This window comes from Xyrauchen texanus, chromosome 11 (assembly GCF_025860055.1).
Source record: "Xyrauchen texanus isolate HMW12.3.18 chromosome 11, RBS_HiC_50CHRs, whole genome shotgun sequence".
Classification (NCBI taxonomy): domain Eukaryota; kingdom Metazoa; phylum Chordata; class Actinopteri; order Cypriniformes; family Catostomidae; genus Xyrauchen; species Xyrauchen texanus.
This window is the reverse complement of record NC_068286.1, coordinates 6,640,621-6,656,730: the sequence shown is the minus strand read 5'-3', so window position 1 is coordinate 6,656,730 and position 16,110 is coordinate 6,640,621. Positions and strand designations below refer to the sequence as shown.

At 37.7% G+C, this 16,110-nt stretch overlaps 2 protein-coding genes across 3 annotated transcripts in view; both read left to right on the top strand.

Annotated features, from left to right (window-relative positions):
• Positions 1–1,463: 1,463 nt before the first annotated feature.
• rnf11a (ring finger protein 11a) lies at positions 1,464–6,858 on the top strand. Its single transcript, XM_052137502.1, has 3 exons — positions 1,464–1,897; positions 2,301–2,470; positions 3,682–6,858. The coding sequence occupies exons 1-3, from the start codon at positions 1,799–1,801 to the stop codon at positions 3,851–3,853; spliced, it is 441 nt and encodes a 146-aa protein (XP_051993462.1). The 5' UTR covers positions 1,464–1,798; the 3' UTR covers positions 3,854–6,858.
• Positions 5,169–16,110, top strand: part of get3 (guided entry of tail-anchored proteins factor 3, ATPase) — a 13,373-nt gene continuing 2,431 nt past the window's right edge. Inside the window, exons 1-6 of one of the 2 annotated variants that reach the window (XM_052137486.1) lie at positions 5,169–5,299; positions 8,416–8,563; positions 10,213–10,361; positions 13,829–13,979; positions 14,430–14,537; positions 14,636–14,833. In XM_052137486.1, the coding sequence (XP_051993446.1) occupies positions 5,268–5,299; positions 8,416–8,563; positions 10,213–10,361; positions 13,829–13,979; positions 14,430–14,537; positions 14,636–14,833 (786 nt within the window). In that variant the 5' untranslated portion in view covers positions 5,169–5,267. Of the gene's footprint in view, positions 5,300–7,104; positions 7,320–8,415; positions 8,564–10,212; positions 10,362–13,828; positions 13,980–14,429; positions 14,538–14,635; positions 14,834–16,110 lie in introns of those variants that run through there. The other variant, XM_052137485.1, reaches the window with a different exon arrangement.

Genomic DNA, 16,110 nt, shown 5'->3' with positions numbered 1-16,110 from the left:
CATGAGTCATAATGTGGGTCTTGTCAATGGTTTGTATGGCATCCCATTCAGCACACAACTGAATAAAACAGGCTGCATGATTATTATAAATAATTACTGCCAGAGTAACATTCACATACAGGTGTGAGGGACTTCATCAATATACAAATAACACAAAGAACAAACATATTCCTCTCTCGCCTCCGTGTGCGAATGATGCAAAGGTCTTTTGGGATTTTACTAAAGTTCATCACTGAAAAGGTTTGCTGGCAGATTTGGCACTTAACAGCACACGCAGACTCATGAATGGACATGGAGTGGCTGCATCACACTTTTATAACAAATTTTTTTTTAATTTTTTTTTTTCAAAGAGGAGAAAGCGTGCTCACATGCATGGTTGCCAGATTGCATAAATTGAGTATGACAAGGCAAAATATTTTCTATTTTTGCATGTGTAAATATCTTATTGGGGTGTTGCATCTATTATCTGGCGATCCTGAGCATATAAAAAGGATGCACGATAGGTCAAAGCCAGATATATGAAAAAGAGGACAGCTTTCATGGGGCCTTTAAGGAACTTCTTGAAGTCATAAAGAGATAATTCACCCAAAAATGAAAATTCTCTCATCAAATGCATACAATGCAAGTGAATGCAAGTGAATCAGACCTTTGTAGCTCCAAGAAACAGATCAAAAGATAAGTCCTTTTTTTACTCTAAATCTCCTTTTTCACTTTTACATCTTCAAGTCACATGTGGTGCCTGTTTTGTTAAAAGTTAAAATGGAGATTTAGGGTAAAAAAGGACTTAAACATTTACACTCACCCACATATATTATATCACTTCTAAAGACATTAATTTAACTACTGGAGTCATATGGATTGCTTTATGTGATTTTTGGAGCTACATTTTGTCTGATCACAATTCACTTACGTGAACTGTGATGGACCTACAATGCGGAGATATTCTTCCAATTATTATTACTGTTGTTAATTTTGTTCTGCTGAAGAACGTTAGTCTTACACATCTGGGATGGCATGAATGTGAGTAAATGATGAGAGAATTGTAATTTTTTATTTATTTTTTAAGAGCAAACATCTGGGTTTCAGTATAGCACTTAAAATGGAAGTGAATGGGGCCAATCTATGAACCTTAAAATACACACTGTTTTTAAAAGTATGGCCACAAGACATAAACAATATGTGCATTAACGTGCTTTTAATGTGAATAATAATAATAATAATAATAATAATAATATATATATATATATATATATATATATATATATATATATATATATATATATATATATATATATATATATATATATATATATATATACAGCGTGCCGAACACGCGTAAAGCTAAGACATTTTACAGAATAAAATACATTTTTATTCTGTAAAACGTCTTAGCTTTACGCGTATTCGGCACGATGTGCTAAGAAACTACATTACCCACAATCCACCGATCCGACCGCTTCCGGTCCAAGAGTTTGTAAACATACAAGGAGAGATTAATTCGTCATGAGGTCTCAACTAAAAATATTACTTTACTGAATATCTATTCCATAATTAATGGACATTACATGTCATGCATGCTGTTTACACTTGCGAGGATTAAATCAGACCGAATAGATACATTTGCAAGGATTAAACATTTTGAAAAGATTATTTTTGTGCTGACTCGCGAGACGTTTGTTTTTCTACACACTAGACAGACACCAGACTCAAGCGCGCTCGAGCAGAAGCCTGGCGAGTCTTTTAAAGGCCGCATAGACGTGAATTTGGAGGGTGTGTTGTGCCCTGAATTGTCAGCTTAATGGGGAACTGTCTGTCTTCTCAAGGCGCTGATGATCTGTCCCTGTTGAACGAGTCCGAAGGGGCGAGTCTGCCCGGAGAGCCGCCGCCACCTTACCAGGTGCAGAGGTCATATTATTATGTTGTATTAGTGCAATAAGAATGTGAGCTTCATTTCTCAAGCAAAGCTTGGTGAAGGCAGTTGCAACATTTTCCCCACAGGGTCTGAGACATAACCTTACTTTGTCTGATCTTAAACCGATAGCTCATCCAAAAATGCAAATTCTCTCAACATTTACTCCCCCTCATGTTGTCCCAAACCTGTAAGACTTTATTTTTTTGCAACAAAAAAGGAGATGATGTTAGGCAGAATGTTAGCCTCAGTCACCATTCACTCTCATTGTATGGAAGATGCACTGAAAGTGTATGGTGACAGAGAATGTTGTTCTGTCGTACGTCTTCTATTGTGTTCTTGGTGTTGTAGTGCATTCATTATGTGTGATCAAACTCTCTCATGGCCCCAGGAGCGAGTGCAGGTGCCAGTGTACCATCCCACGCCTAGTCAGACGCGGTTGGCCACTCAGCTGACAGAGGAGGAGCAGGTCCGTATCGCTCAACGGATCGGGCTCATCCAGCACCTTCCCCGTGGGATCTTCGACCCGGGCTCTGAACCTTCTGACAAGAAGATCAAAGAGTAAGTAATGTCCAGACAGTTATGTGAAGGGGTGTAGCTGTTGCTTGTATAGAGTAACTTCTTACACTTCAAGTGCAGAAATTAATTCAGAAATGTTAAATTCAAAGTGAATGCATGAGTCTGTAAACTCAGACTTAAAAAAAAAAGTTGAAGTCAATGTGAAAAACCATTCGCAAAACATTTTACTTATATAATGTTACGTATTTCCTGAGTGAAACTTTGATATTCGGTAAGAAAACAAATGCAGAAACATGAGAAGTGGGTATTAAACACCAGCATGGTGGCAGGCGTTTGGATGGATTTATCACGGATTAAAGGAATATTCTGGGTTCAGTACAAGTTCAGCTCAATCAACAGCATAATGTCGATTAATACAAAACTCATCCATTTTGAATTGTCCCTCCTTTTCTTTAAAAAAATCCCCAAATCTGCGTTACAGCGAAGCACTTATGGAAAGGGGTCAATCTGTAAACATTAAAACACTCACTGTTTCAAAATTATAGCCACAAGACATAAAACATTTGCATGTTAACATGATTTTAGTGTTATACAATTGTTTACTAAACTTCTGTGTAAAGTTATAGCCAATTTTTCAACTTTGTTGCCATGACGACGTAACAGCAAAATAAATGACCATTTAAACAACTTTACAGCTCAAAAAATGCACATGCTTTAACAGAAGGACTAATGTAAGTGGATTTATAAAATTATAAGTTTCATATTTCTGCCTTAAAACCCTCCAAAAATTGGCCCCATTCATTTTTTCTTTTTTATAAGAGGAGGGACGAGTCAAAACAATTTTTTGAAATAAATTATTGGTAGGAAAATGCTTATTCTGTGTCTTGTCTTTGTAACACCTTGGGTATTTTCTTACCCAAAACAAATTAGATCACTTGTGAAGACATGGATTAAACCAATGGAGTATTATGGATTATTATTATTATGCCGCTTTCATTAGCTTTTTAGAGCTTCGTAGTTTTATTTACCATTCACTTGCATTGTATGGACCTACAGAGCTGAGATACTTTGTGTTCAGTAGAAGAAAGAAAGTCATGCACATTTGAGATGGCATGAGGGGGAGTAAATGATGAGAGAATTTTCATTTTTGAGTGAACTAACCTTTAACATGAACAATGTACAACCAGGAACATGCATTAAAGAGAAAGTTTGGTTTTGGGTGAGTTTCATTTCCATGTGATGTCTCTTTCCAGGTGTGTTATTTGCATGATGGACTTTGAGTACGGCGACCCAATCCGGTTCCTGCCCTGCATGCACATCTATCACGTGGACTGCATTGACGCCTGGCTCATGCGCTCCTTCACTTGCCCTTCCTGCATGGAGCCTGTGGACGCCGCGCTGCTGTCTTCCTACGAGACGAACTGAAAGTGCGTCCGAATACTGAGGGACATGCCAATCTCATCAGCCAAGAGCCCTGAGCCGCTTGGGACAGTAGAATAAACAGTGAAGGTCGTGTGAGTGTGTGTCTGTGTTCACAGACCAGTATTAAACTCGAGAGGCCCCAGAAGGGTTTAAAAATTTTGTGACTTGCATGTCAAAGCGCTTTTCAAACACATATAAGTGTAACTGATGTGACAATGAAGTTTAACATAGTGGAAGAAAACACCAAATCATCTCTAATGAAGATAGAGAGTGTTTCTATTGCCAATTCAAAGCAGTTAATTAGGATGCATTTTGGATTAAAGGGATAGTTCACCCAAAAATGCTGCAGAAAAAAATTAAGATTTTTTTATAGAATATCTCAGCTCTGAATGTCCATACAATGCAACTGAATGGTGTCCAGAACTTTGAAGCTCCAAAAAAACCATAAAGTCAGCATAATAGTAATCCATACAACTTCGGTGGTTTAATCCTTGTCTTCAGAATTGATATGATAGATGCAGATGAGAAACAGATCAATATTATGACCTTTTTTACTATAAATTCTCCTCCCTGCCCAGTAAATGGCAACATACATTAAGAATAAGAAAATTGCCAAAAACAAAAAGAGAAAATAGTGAAGATTGATAGTAAAAAAAAGACTTAAAATATTGATCTGGTTTTCACCCACACTTATATCGCTTCTGAAGACGTGGATTAAATCACTGGCGCTTGATGGATTTATTTTATGCTGCCTTTGTGTGCTTTTTGGAGCTTCAAAGTTTTGGTCACCATTCACTTGCATTGAATGGATCTTTTTTTGGATGAACTGTTCCTTTAAACAAATTCATTGTGTTTGCTTTTTCCTTTTTGTTCCAACCAAGTTCACCAAATGTGCAAGACTAACAAGAGGGACTTGCACCCCTCTCTTTGGACGTGAAACTTGCCCATCACAAAACAATTTGCCAAATGAGGTTGTCCTGGTCTGAGTTTGGTGGGTGGAGTTTCTTTGGCTGTGAATGTGCCTTTGATGGCTCAGTATTAAAATCCTGGAAAAAAAACCTTTCCATTAGATGAGAAACACCTAATGAAAATACTTAATTTACAAGAAAACATGTGCGATGTCAATGTTTTCGTTCTTTCCTCTTTTCGTCTGATAGTTTTACTTATTTTTTCCTTTAAGAGTCCAAATATGATATATTATTGTCTCTGTTTTCTTTCGCTGATCACTACAGAAGGATGTGTCCACATCTAAAAAGCTTCCAAAAAATGCAAGTGTAATGTAGCGTGTCGTTTTGTGTTTAGTCATGTTTGAGGTGGTTTAGTGGTAGACTCTGGGTTTTGCCTCGTCAGCTGCTGTTTTCCAGGTGCTGGGGTGAAAGTTGAGTTTATACTGGTTTTGGATCATTTGTGTCCCCAAATGCTGGTTTTTGCTGTTACTTGTTGGATCCTGTAAGTACCCTCTTTGCTTTGCCTTGACCTTGTGGTCTATTTGGATTGATCTGTGGGGGCTGTGTTTATAGTTTCTTGTTTTATTGGTGATTTAATTTTATTTCTGAAAAGTATAATAATGATACAATCACTAAACTGTGTGCACCTTTCAAATTCTGTCGACTAATTGAAAGCCGACATTGACAGTGGAAGCTTTAAAGCTATTCCTTGTTTTTCTCATTTACTTAACTGATTAGAGTAAACGTGTTTGAACTAAGCAAGAAAAAATTGACTTAAAGTGAGTAAATGCTTCAGTTTTGATACTGCTTGTAGTGTCTTTTCTATATGTTCAATGAAAACATTTGACTTGTGAAATGTGTCAGTTTGAACTACCTATGCTAAAAAGAAGGTTTTACGTTCGTTGTTTTGTTCGTTCATTTTCTGGGCTGGGTTAATAATGTTAATTGGATTGAACTTTGTGAAAGATATAGTTCACCCAAAAATCAAGATCTCATAATTTACTCACCCTCATGCATCCTAGACTTTCTTCTGCTAAACAAAAATTATGATTTTTAGAATAAAATTTCATCTTTGTTGGTCCATACAATGCAAGTGAATGGTGACTAGAACTTTGAAGCTCCAAAAGCACACGAAGGCAGCATAAAAGTAGACCACACAACTCCAGTGGTTTAATCCATGTCTTCAGAAGCGATGTGATAGGTATTGGTAATTTTTTCCCCTCATAATTCTACTCCCTTTCCAGTTGGTGGCGATATGCATGAAGAATATAAATCGGCAACAACAAAAAAGAACGTGAAAGTGGAGATTTACTGTTAAAAAAAAAAGTACTCACCCACATTTCTCACTTATATCGCTTCTGAGGACATGGATTAAACCACTGGTGTCATATGGATTACTTTTATGCTGCCTTTATGTGCTTTTTGGAGCTTTAGCATTTTGGTCACCATTCACTTGTATTGTATGGAGCTACTGAGCTGAAATATTCTTCTAAAAATCTTCATTTGTGTTCTGGAGAAGAAAGAAAGTCATACACATCTGGGATGGCATGAGGGTGAGATAATGATAAGAGATTTTATATTTTTGGTTGAACTGTTCCTTTAAGAGCTCCATGTTTAGACTCCTTCTGCATTCTCAAATGTGGTGCATTCTACATAAGTATACATTTTCCTCTGTATCTCTGTACTGGGCAATTGAACTTAAAATGTGAATTATTGCCTGGAGCAGCATATGATGATTTAATTTATTTGTTTTCCCCAATGATCTGTTATTGGTCTAGAATTGAAATGTAGCTCTAGCACAAATAATAAATAAATGATAATTCTATAAACTCTTGTGAAGTACAATCATCACAACGTTTGATAAATGTTTTGTTTCAAATTAAAAATAATTAAATTTCAAATAAAGTTGATTGTCAGTGCCATATAAGTGTACGTTTGCCAAAAAAAAAAAAAAGAAAGAAATATAAATAACCGTGAAAAGAATTCCTGGGTAATCAGACATACTATTAAAAGTCTGTGTTTAAAGGATAATAACTCAATAAAGATTGCCGAATTCTTCCAGATCGTTTCTTGTTGTGTGTGTATTTTACAAAAAAAAAAAAAATTTTAACAACTATAAATATTACAACGACAAACTTTCCCTGCTCAACATTTTCAGCGTTCACTTCTGGAATATTCTAATTCGGTGTAAGAATTTGGGACAGTCCGGCTGACTCATCGATGTCTTTAGCACACTTCCGGTGGAAACTGTGCACCAAACAGCGTCCATATTGGATCTCATGCTCGTCTAAACAAGTGTGAGGTTTCTGCTATTTTGGAGTCAAAATGGCGGCTTGTGCATCTGTTGCGGTGGTCCATCCCACCTGACTCGAGCGCAAGATGGCAGCTTCAGTGGAAGACGAGTTTGAAGATGCGCCCGATATAGAGCCGTTAGAGCCGACATTAAAGAATATCATCGAGCAGAAATCGCTCAAATGGATCTTTGTAGGCGGTAAAGGTGGAGTGGGCAAAACCACATGCAGGTGAGTGAATAAATACTGGTGTTTTACCACACGAGAGAATGTTGTTAGCTGGCAGTTCAGAAGTACCTGAATGAACATTAGTCATTCATACATATTTACTGTAATACTCACTAAAGTACAGGTTAAACGAGCTGAAACACTTCAAATTAGAATTTTTAAAACACCCACCAGCTCTCTAGATCTAATCTAGCAACAAACTGACGTCGGTCAAAGCAATACTTACAGATATTCTAATATTAAATACCATTTTTACATGTAGCCATTTTGGAAAATCTTCATGTTTGTTTATAAGTAATATGTAAATGATTAATTCGTCCATTTCATTATTCATTCTAAATATCATTAATATACAAAAGTATATAAGGTTTATATCAGCCTTTTAAAGGGATAGTTCACCCAAAATTTTTAATTTTCTTACAATTTCTCACCCTCATGCCATCCCAGATGTGTGACCTCTGCAGAACACAAATTATGTTTTTCAAAAGAATATTTCAGCTCTGTAGGTCCAAACAAAGTGAATGGTGGCCAGAACGTTGAAGCTCCAAAAAGCACATAAAGGCAGCATAAAATAAATCTATAAGAATCAAGTGGTTAAATCCATGTCTTCTGAAGCAGTATTATAGGGTGAGAAACAGATCAATATTTAAGTCCTCTTTCTTTTTTTACTATTAATCTTCATTTTCACATTCTTCTTTTGTTTTGGTGATTTGCATTCTTCATGCATACCTACTGGGCAGGGAGGGAATTTACATGAAAAAAGGACTTATCTCGTCCACACCTATCGTATCGCTTCTGAAGACATGGATTCATGTCACTGGAGTCATATGGATAACTTTTATGGTGCCTTTATGTGCTTTGTGGAGCTTCAAATTTCTGGCGACCATTCACTTGCATTGTTAGGACCTACAGAGCTGAGACATTCTTATAAAACATCTTCAATATTGTCTGATTTCTTTCTTGCATCTGAACCGTGTGTAATTTACAAAAACGGTTTGCGTTTCCTGTCTGGATCTGGAATATTACCTCTGTCCTGTACGGCCTGTGTTTGATTTCCTGTAAAAATCTGATTTGCACCATCTGGCTTGTTGTGTTGCAGCTGCAGTCTGGCAGTCCAGCTAGCGGCGGTGAGAGAGAGCGTTCTCATCATATCCACAGATCCAGCACATAACATCTCTGATGCCTTTGACCAGAAGTTCTCCAAGGTGCCCACCAAAGTCAAGGGTTATGACAACCTCTTCGCAATGGTACGGTACCATTAGAAACTGATGTGTGGTAAAAACAATTACGTTGCCTGATATTAGGGTTGCAACGGTATGAGATTTTCACAGTATGGTAACAGTCTCAGAAAATATTATGGTATAACATTGTATTGCTTTTGAGATACAATGTTCTGCAATGATTTGGTTTTTGTATCTTTTAAGCCCAGAAATAGTTGTGTACTCAATTTTCTGAAGTGTATCTGAGACTAATGGGACTATTCTGCAATTGCCTAAAGTATTATATTGCTCTACAAAGATATATTCTTTTCTATCAGGCATTTAAAAAACTGAATAAAGGCGGAGATTATAAATGTATTTTACCATCTCTACTTCTCTGATAATTTATTATTCAATTAAACAATCTCTACATCAGGGGACTGTTTTAATAAAAAATAAAAAATGTAATTTTTAGAACTTTTCAGGTTTGCTGCGAAGCAGGCGAGTTTACTTGTTTTTTTCGAAAACTTTACCGGTTTACATGCTAAAAGTGTCATGATGCGGGTCTCCTGGATGGTTTCGCATGTCAATGATTACCCCTCCGTGTGTCAATGATGCCGAGATCTACTTTTATATTTAATTTAATCACTGAGAAGGTTTACCTGCTAAATTAGTAGCACCGAACATCACAAGCAGCCTCAAGAATGGACACAGAGTAGCCGTATAACACTTTTCCTTGAGCAGAATATTGCACTACAAATTGCTTAATTTGTTCAAAGGAGAAAGCGAGACGTGGTTGCCAGATTGCACAAAATAAGTAAAATATTAGGCGGAATTTTCCAATTTGCGCAAGTATAAATGTCAAACTGGGGGTGTTTCGTCTCTTATCTGGCAACCCTGAGCATGTTAAACGCTTGTGGAGACGCGTTACGTCCCAATGCAAGTTAAATGAAATATCCAATGAAAAATAAAAACACTTTTACGATAAATAATCCATGGGCCACATTATACCATGTGTAGAGCCTGATCCAGCCGTATGTTGCCCATGTCTGCTTTAGCTGTTTGCGAGATTATCATTAAATCTGCCTCGGCAGTCCTAAATAGTCGATCACTTGGGCGGCCGCCGAAATATCTTCAATGGCGTTGTTTTTTTCCCTGCTGGCCGCGACCCAGTCCAAATAGACCAGTTGAGAAACACTGCTTTAACACACACACACTCATGTCAGATCCCATTACCTAGCTTCTCTCTGACATTTTCTCCGCTGCCTGTGTGTGTTTTTGTGTGTATGTGTGTGTCGCAAGTTGACAAGTCTGACAGGCAGACAAGGAGGAAAGGAGATGCGCATGTGAGATTCGCATGTCCAGTTGCATTTTTTTCTCAATAACGTAGATAAGCAAATGTACATGGTATGATAACCGTCAATTTTCAAACCGTGGTATACCGTAAAACCTGTATTCCGCTGCAACCCTACCTGATAGATAGATATATAAATATATATATATATAATTGAATCTCTTTATGGATTTATCCTAATATATCTTTATTAGTTTGATTAAAATAGTAAGAAAGCATAAAGAATATATTCTTGAATGGTCCTTTATACGGTTAATTGCTTATAATTTAGTTTAATATCCCGTGTAACTACACTCAGATAATCTGATTAGATTGCTTTGTTGATTGCTGTTTCTGTCTGTAGGAGATTGACCCCAGTCTGGGTGTGGCAGAGCTGCCGGATGAGTTCTTTGAAGAGGACAACATGCTCAGTATGGGGAAGAAGATGATGCAGGAAGCCATGAGCGCTTTTCCTGGCATCGACGAGGCCATGAGCTACGCAGAGGTCATGAGGTCAGACAGAATCACATGTTTTGAATCACACAGGATTGTTCCGGGTACAATATAGCTCAGTCAATTCAAGCTCAATCGACAGCATTTGTGGGATAATGTTTATTACCAGAAAAAATTGTTTCGACTTTAAAAAAAAAAAAAAAATTCACAGTTACATTTAAGGTGCACTTAGTATTTTCTTTTTTCCTCATTTAAAAGATTTACTTCTAAAGATATTAATAGACATTTTGAAACGTATGTATAAAATCATGAGCACTCATGTGAGATGAGGTGTTCAGACATATCAGTAACCTTATTCAAGCTCTTTTATTTTACCTGAAGCAGGATCCCCTCATGGGGGCAGACGATTTAGCATCACACGACCAGCTAAATCCTACTCGCTTAATATCAGTAACTGCCCTGTTATTGGACACTTTCACTATTGGATTAAATGAATCCTGGTTTACTGTGCATAGTGAATTTCTACAAAGGCATCGATAACTGAAAAATGTGTTTGAATTATGCAGCTTCCAGGCCACTAGATGTTACTGTAATCCAACGTATGCCACTTTTGACAAGGGCACCGTTAAGGCACTTACAATGGAAGTGAATGGGGCCTGTTCATAAATGTTAAAACTAAAATACACATAGTGTCAAAAGTATAGCCATTATACATAAACATTATACATGTAGGTGTTTAAATGATTTCAATGTGTATAAATCTATGGTTGGGTGATTTAGCTTTTGGTTGGGTTAAAATATGACCATAGAGACATGTGGCTTACACAGACATACTATTAACAACCTCTGATCTTATAGTGGGTCTGTCTTGTATGGTTTGTACATTAAATTACTAATAATGAATTTCTCAGTGGAGGATTGAATGGGACCTACACTCCTGTGTAGAAAAAATAAATAAAATGGACCAAGCCCAAAATGTCAAAACATAACCACAAATCATTGGTCAGGAAGTTAGCAAGAATTGAACAAAGAGATGAAGTAACTGAGTATGGGATAGTTTTGGCTTGTGGGTAAACTTGCAGACGAAAGAAGAGTCAATTCAATGTTTATGGCTTTAAACAGTGGACGAGACCAAATATTCTCTATAGGGTTCAAATTTGGACTAAAACATGAGCCTGATGGACTTGTTCTCAAGCCACTTCTTGATGGTCTTTGCGGTGTGGGCAGGAAGCAAGTATTTCCACAATATACTCCCCTTTACTATTAATTGACTTTTCCCAGTGAAGCAGCTCACCAGCAGCTGAAAAGGCTCTTTACACCATGACACCTCTTCCTCCATGCTTCACTGCGGTAGAGATGCATTCACTATTGTACTCCTCACCAGATCTTCAAAGACACCACTCTGGAGCATTACCATGCAACTCAAATCATGATTCATCACTCCACACAACTGCTAAACGATGGGTTTAACACATCTCTTTTAGACAAAACCTGCATTCGATAACCTTCTGATTATTGTTCTTCTCGAAAGAGTCTTGTTTTCTGAGGTCTTGAATTCTGCTGCCAGTTTTGTAGGCTTTTTTTTCTTGTCTTTGAGAACTGTACATTTCAGCAGGTTGACATCCCTGCATGAAGAGGCTTTGAGCCTTCCAAATCCTTTCTGGCAGCATCACCTGTTGTTTCACAGCGTTGACCTATTTTCTTAATAGCTAAATATGGATTTTCTCTGCCTTTAGGATCTTGTAAACTTCAGAATAGCTACAGTTGGCCTGACGCAGACCAGCTATGTAGTTTCAGACTGCAACCCCTGCATGATATTTAGATTTTGTTGGAGCAGATTTTGTCACTCCTTTACTATGGGACTCACAACACTACATATTGTAGATCTCTCCCTGCTCTATCACTCCTGGTACAATTTATAAGCATGTATCAGACCTTTGATGCGCTGCATCAGGTATGACTTATCTTTTAAGAAGAAAAAACATATCAAATGTTAGTTTAAATTTGATTTCAAACATTTCAATTATTATCATGATTTTACCTTTGCATACAAGAAGACTATATATAAGTGAATTTCCCTGTTTCCAGCTTTTTCCCAAACAGTTTATTATAGCAAAATGGGAAATGATGGCACAAAAGTGCACACGGAGTGCATTAGTCTTAATTCTTGCTCATTTCTTTTAATGGACACCATTAAAAGCTTAATATTTTGCCATTTTGGGCTTGGCCCATATTATTTGCCCAGGAGTGTACTGTTGCAATTTATTGTGATTTAAATACTGATATAGTGGATTTTGCAGAAACCAAGGTCTATTAGTCCTATCGGCTTTAAATCAATTATAGAATTAAATATTATTTTACAGTATTTACTTACTATGACAGGCACAGACATAGAGACTACAAGAGTCCAAAATGAAGAAAATCCCTGATGTACTTTATTGTTCAACAAACATCCCAATAATAACCCCCAAAAAATGAAGATTTGGTGCAGAATGTGGGACTTTTAACTGTAGACAAGCCCAAAACATACATGGGACTCTTATTTTGGAATGCCAGAGACTTGGCTGTGTTACAGTGCTCTATATTTCAGTATTTTCCATTCTTTGCATGCCCAAGCTTTAATTTAAAACACTTGATTATCTAATCAAAATAGAAAAAAATATGCGTTGAAGTGAAGATAAAAATATGGATGAATGGGGCATGGGTAGCGCAACGAGTATTGACACTGACTATCACACCTGGAGTCACGAGTTTGAATCAAGGGTGTCCTGAGTGTCTCCAGTCAGGTCTCCTAAACAACCAAATTGGCCCAGTTGCTAGGGAGGTTAGAGTCACATGGGGTAACCTCCTCGTGGTTGCTATAATGTGGTTCTCGCTCTCGGTGGGGCGTTTTTGGTGGATGCTGCAGAGAATAGCGTGAAGCCTCCACACGCGCTAGGTCTCCGCGGTAATGCACTCAACAAGCCGCATGGTAAGATGCGCAGATTGATGTCTTGGATGCGGAGGCAACTGAGATTCGTCCTCCGCCACCCGGATTATGAGTCACTACGCCACCTTAAAGACTTAGAGCGCATTGGGAATTGGGCATGCCAAATTGTGGAGAAAAGGGGAGAAAATATGGATGAATATTGTCTATGATGAAAGATTTAAAGACCTCAAATCCCCACGAGGGGTCAGTTTTATTTCACCCCTAGAGGCTGCCGTTTTAACCGAATCCTCCATTGCCAAACATAAAGGAATAAAAAAAGCAACTATCGGCACTGGTTAATTGGGAAAGCCGATATATCAGTCTACCTCTAGTAGTTTAAAATCATTCGTTTTCAACACCTTCCAGAGTGATTGGGTTCAATTAGTTTGACCTTTTCATGCAGTGTCAGTGTTCCACCACCAGATGATGTATCGCCATTTGAATTTGGCTCTGTGAACCACATTCAAAAGATTGGTCACTTTACTTTTATTAAAGTTTTTGTATGTTTTAATCCACTTGTGACTGAGTTCTCACCAGTCTCTGTATGCTCCTTCTGTAGGTTAGTGAAAGGGATGAATTTTTCAGTGGTAGTGTTTGACACGGCCCCCACAGGACACACTCTTCGTCTGCTCAACTTCCCCACCATCGTGGAGAGAGGACTGGGCCGTCTCATGCAGATCAAAAACCAAATCAGCCCCTTCATCTCACAGGTACCAGCAATGCGATCTGGGAAATTGCAGTTTACATATGGAAATGACAAGTCTCCCTTCAGTCAAGAGGACTAACTTTCTGGAAAAAGTATATCAGTCTTGGAGAGAGATAAGAAAAAGAAAATGGGATTGGCCCATTAAACCTATTTATCTAGAACCAGGGAACAGGAACGTCAAAGGCCAGCGGATGGAATAATGTCCTCACCATGTAAAGTTTTCAAAACAACCTTTCAAAACACAAGACTAAAGTACAAAATGGTACAAAACAATGGCATAAATCTGAATTGAATTACAAAAATATGATACTATAATAGATTTAGATATATTCCTGTCAAAACTAGGAGTAAGATGCCGGCAAAGGTTTCTTTGTGTGCAGGACTCTTAATTCTGCTGTTGTTGAATGGCATTTCATATATAACGTTTAACTGTTGTTCTGTTGCCCCATTGCAGATGTGTAACATGTTGGGCCTGGGAGACATGAATGCAGATCAGCTGGCATCTAAACTGGAGGAGACGCTCCCCGTCATCCGCTCAGTCAGTGAGCAATTTAAAGACCCGGTAAGTGTCACATATTAAATCATATTCTTGACTCCCCACAAAGTCTCAATGTGAGCTCGATTCAGGGCAACTGAAACCTAACTTGTGATGTCTTACAGGAGCAGACGACGTTTATCTGCGTGTGCATCGCTGAGTTTCTCTCTCTGTACGAGACGGAGCGTTTAATTCAGGAGCTGGCCAAGTGTCGCATCGACACGCATAACATTATTGTCAACCAGCTGGTTTTTCCCGACCTTGAGCGACCCTGCAAGATGTGTGAGGCCAGACACAAGATTCAGTCCAAGTACCTTGACCAGGTGTGTGTTTAAAGCATGTTTGAGTTTTGACAAACGATATTGTATGTCATCTGTATGACGCAGGAAGCCGTGACTTGCAGAGATTTGTTATTGTGGCACATTTGTTTGGCTCTGTTTCTTTATGGTGAGATTTTAGCTTATTTAATGATTGTCAAATTCAGTCGAGTTTTACTGTGTCTTCTGATCATTGTATTTATTGAATCTTTTTCCTTTTCTTCCCCTTTCCTTGCCCTTTCCCTTTTTCCCATTTTCAATTTTCCCTTTTCTTTTTCTCATTTCCTTTTCTCTTTTGATTTTCTTTCACTTGTCCCTTTACATTTTCCATTTCCCTTATAATTTTCATATAAAATTCTTTTAATTTTCATTTGGCTTTTACATTTTCCTTTTCCCTGTTCCCTTATCTTACCTTTCTTTGTTTTAATTTTCATCCCCCTTTCCTATTCCCTTTTAAAATGTCCTTTTTCCCTTTTATGTTCCATCCTCCCTTGTGAATTTCATTGCCCATTTCCCTTTTGCTTTTTTATTTTCCCATTTTCTCTTTCCCCCTTTATTTTCCCTTTTATCTTATTTTCCTTTTCCCTTTACAACCGCCGGCAAAAATTATGGAATCACCACACTTAGAGGATGCTCAACCAGCTTTTTTACTTCGTCGCAAATAAACAAATCACAGATATGCCACAAAACTATATTTGCTGAACATTCTGGCTTCGTGAAACATCCCTCAAACTAATTAAATTACATTATTTTAATGTCATATCAAGTAGAGGAAAAAATGATGGAATCACCAGCATTTCTAAAACAAATACTGGCAGAAGTCAAAGCAAATTAGTCTGCAGTTAAAAGAGAGTGCTTACAGACCTTAACGAGCTGTTGGACTTGGCTAATTGAAAGGAAACATGGCCTCAACAAGAGTGGTCAATTGAAACAATGGAAAGGATTATAAATCTCCTTCAAGAAGGAAATCCAACACGGAGCAAAAGAAGTTGGTTGTTCCCAGTAAACTGTGTCTAAAATTTGGTGCAAGTATAAACAAAATTTGAAGGTTATAAAAGGAAATCAAACGGGTCGACCAAGGAAAATGCAAAAGCGTCAGGATAGAAAACTCAAAGCAATATACCTTGAAAATGGAGAATGCACAACAAAACAAATGAAAAGCAAATGGGTGGAAACAGGAGTCAATGTTTGTGACAGAACGGTAAGAAATGGGATTTACATGCAGTATGGAAAAGCCAAATGAAAACCTGCACAGACACCTAAACAGAAGAAAACAAGCCTAC

Excerpts from the sequence above, each read along its gene's own strand:
- rnf11a (XM_052137502.1), top strand. The coding sequence starts at position 1,799 with ATGGGGAACTGTCTGTCTTCTCAAGGCGCTGATGATCTGTCCCTGTTG. Across the intron at positions 1,898-2,300 it reads AGCCGCCGCCACCTTACCAG|GAGCGAGTGCAGGTGCCAGT; the intron begins GTGCAGAGGTCA and ends TCATGGCCCCAG. Across the intron at positions 2,471-3,681 it reads TCTGACAAGAAGATCAAAGA|GTGTGTTATTTGCATGATGG; the intron begins GTAAGTAATGTC and ends GTCTCTTTCCAG.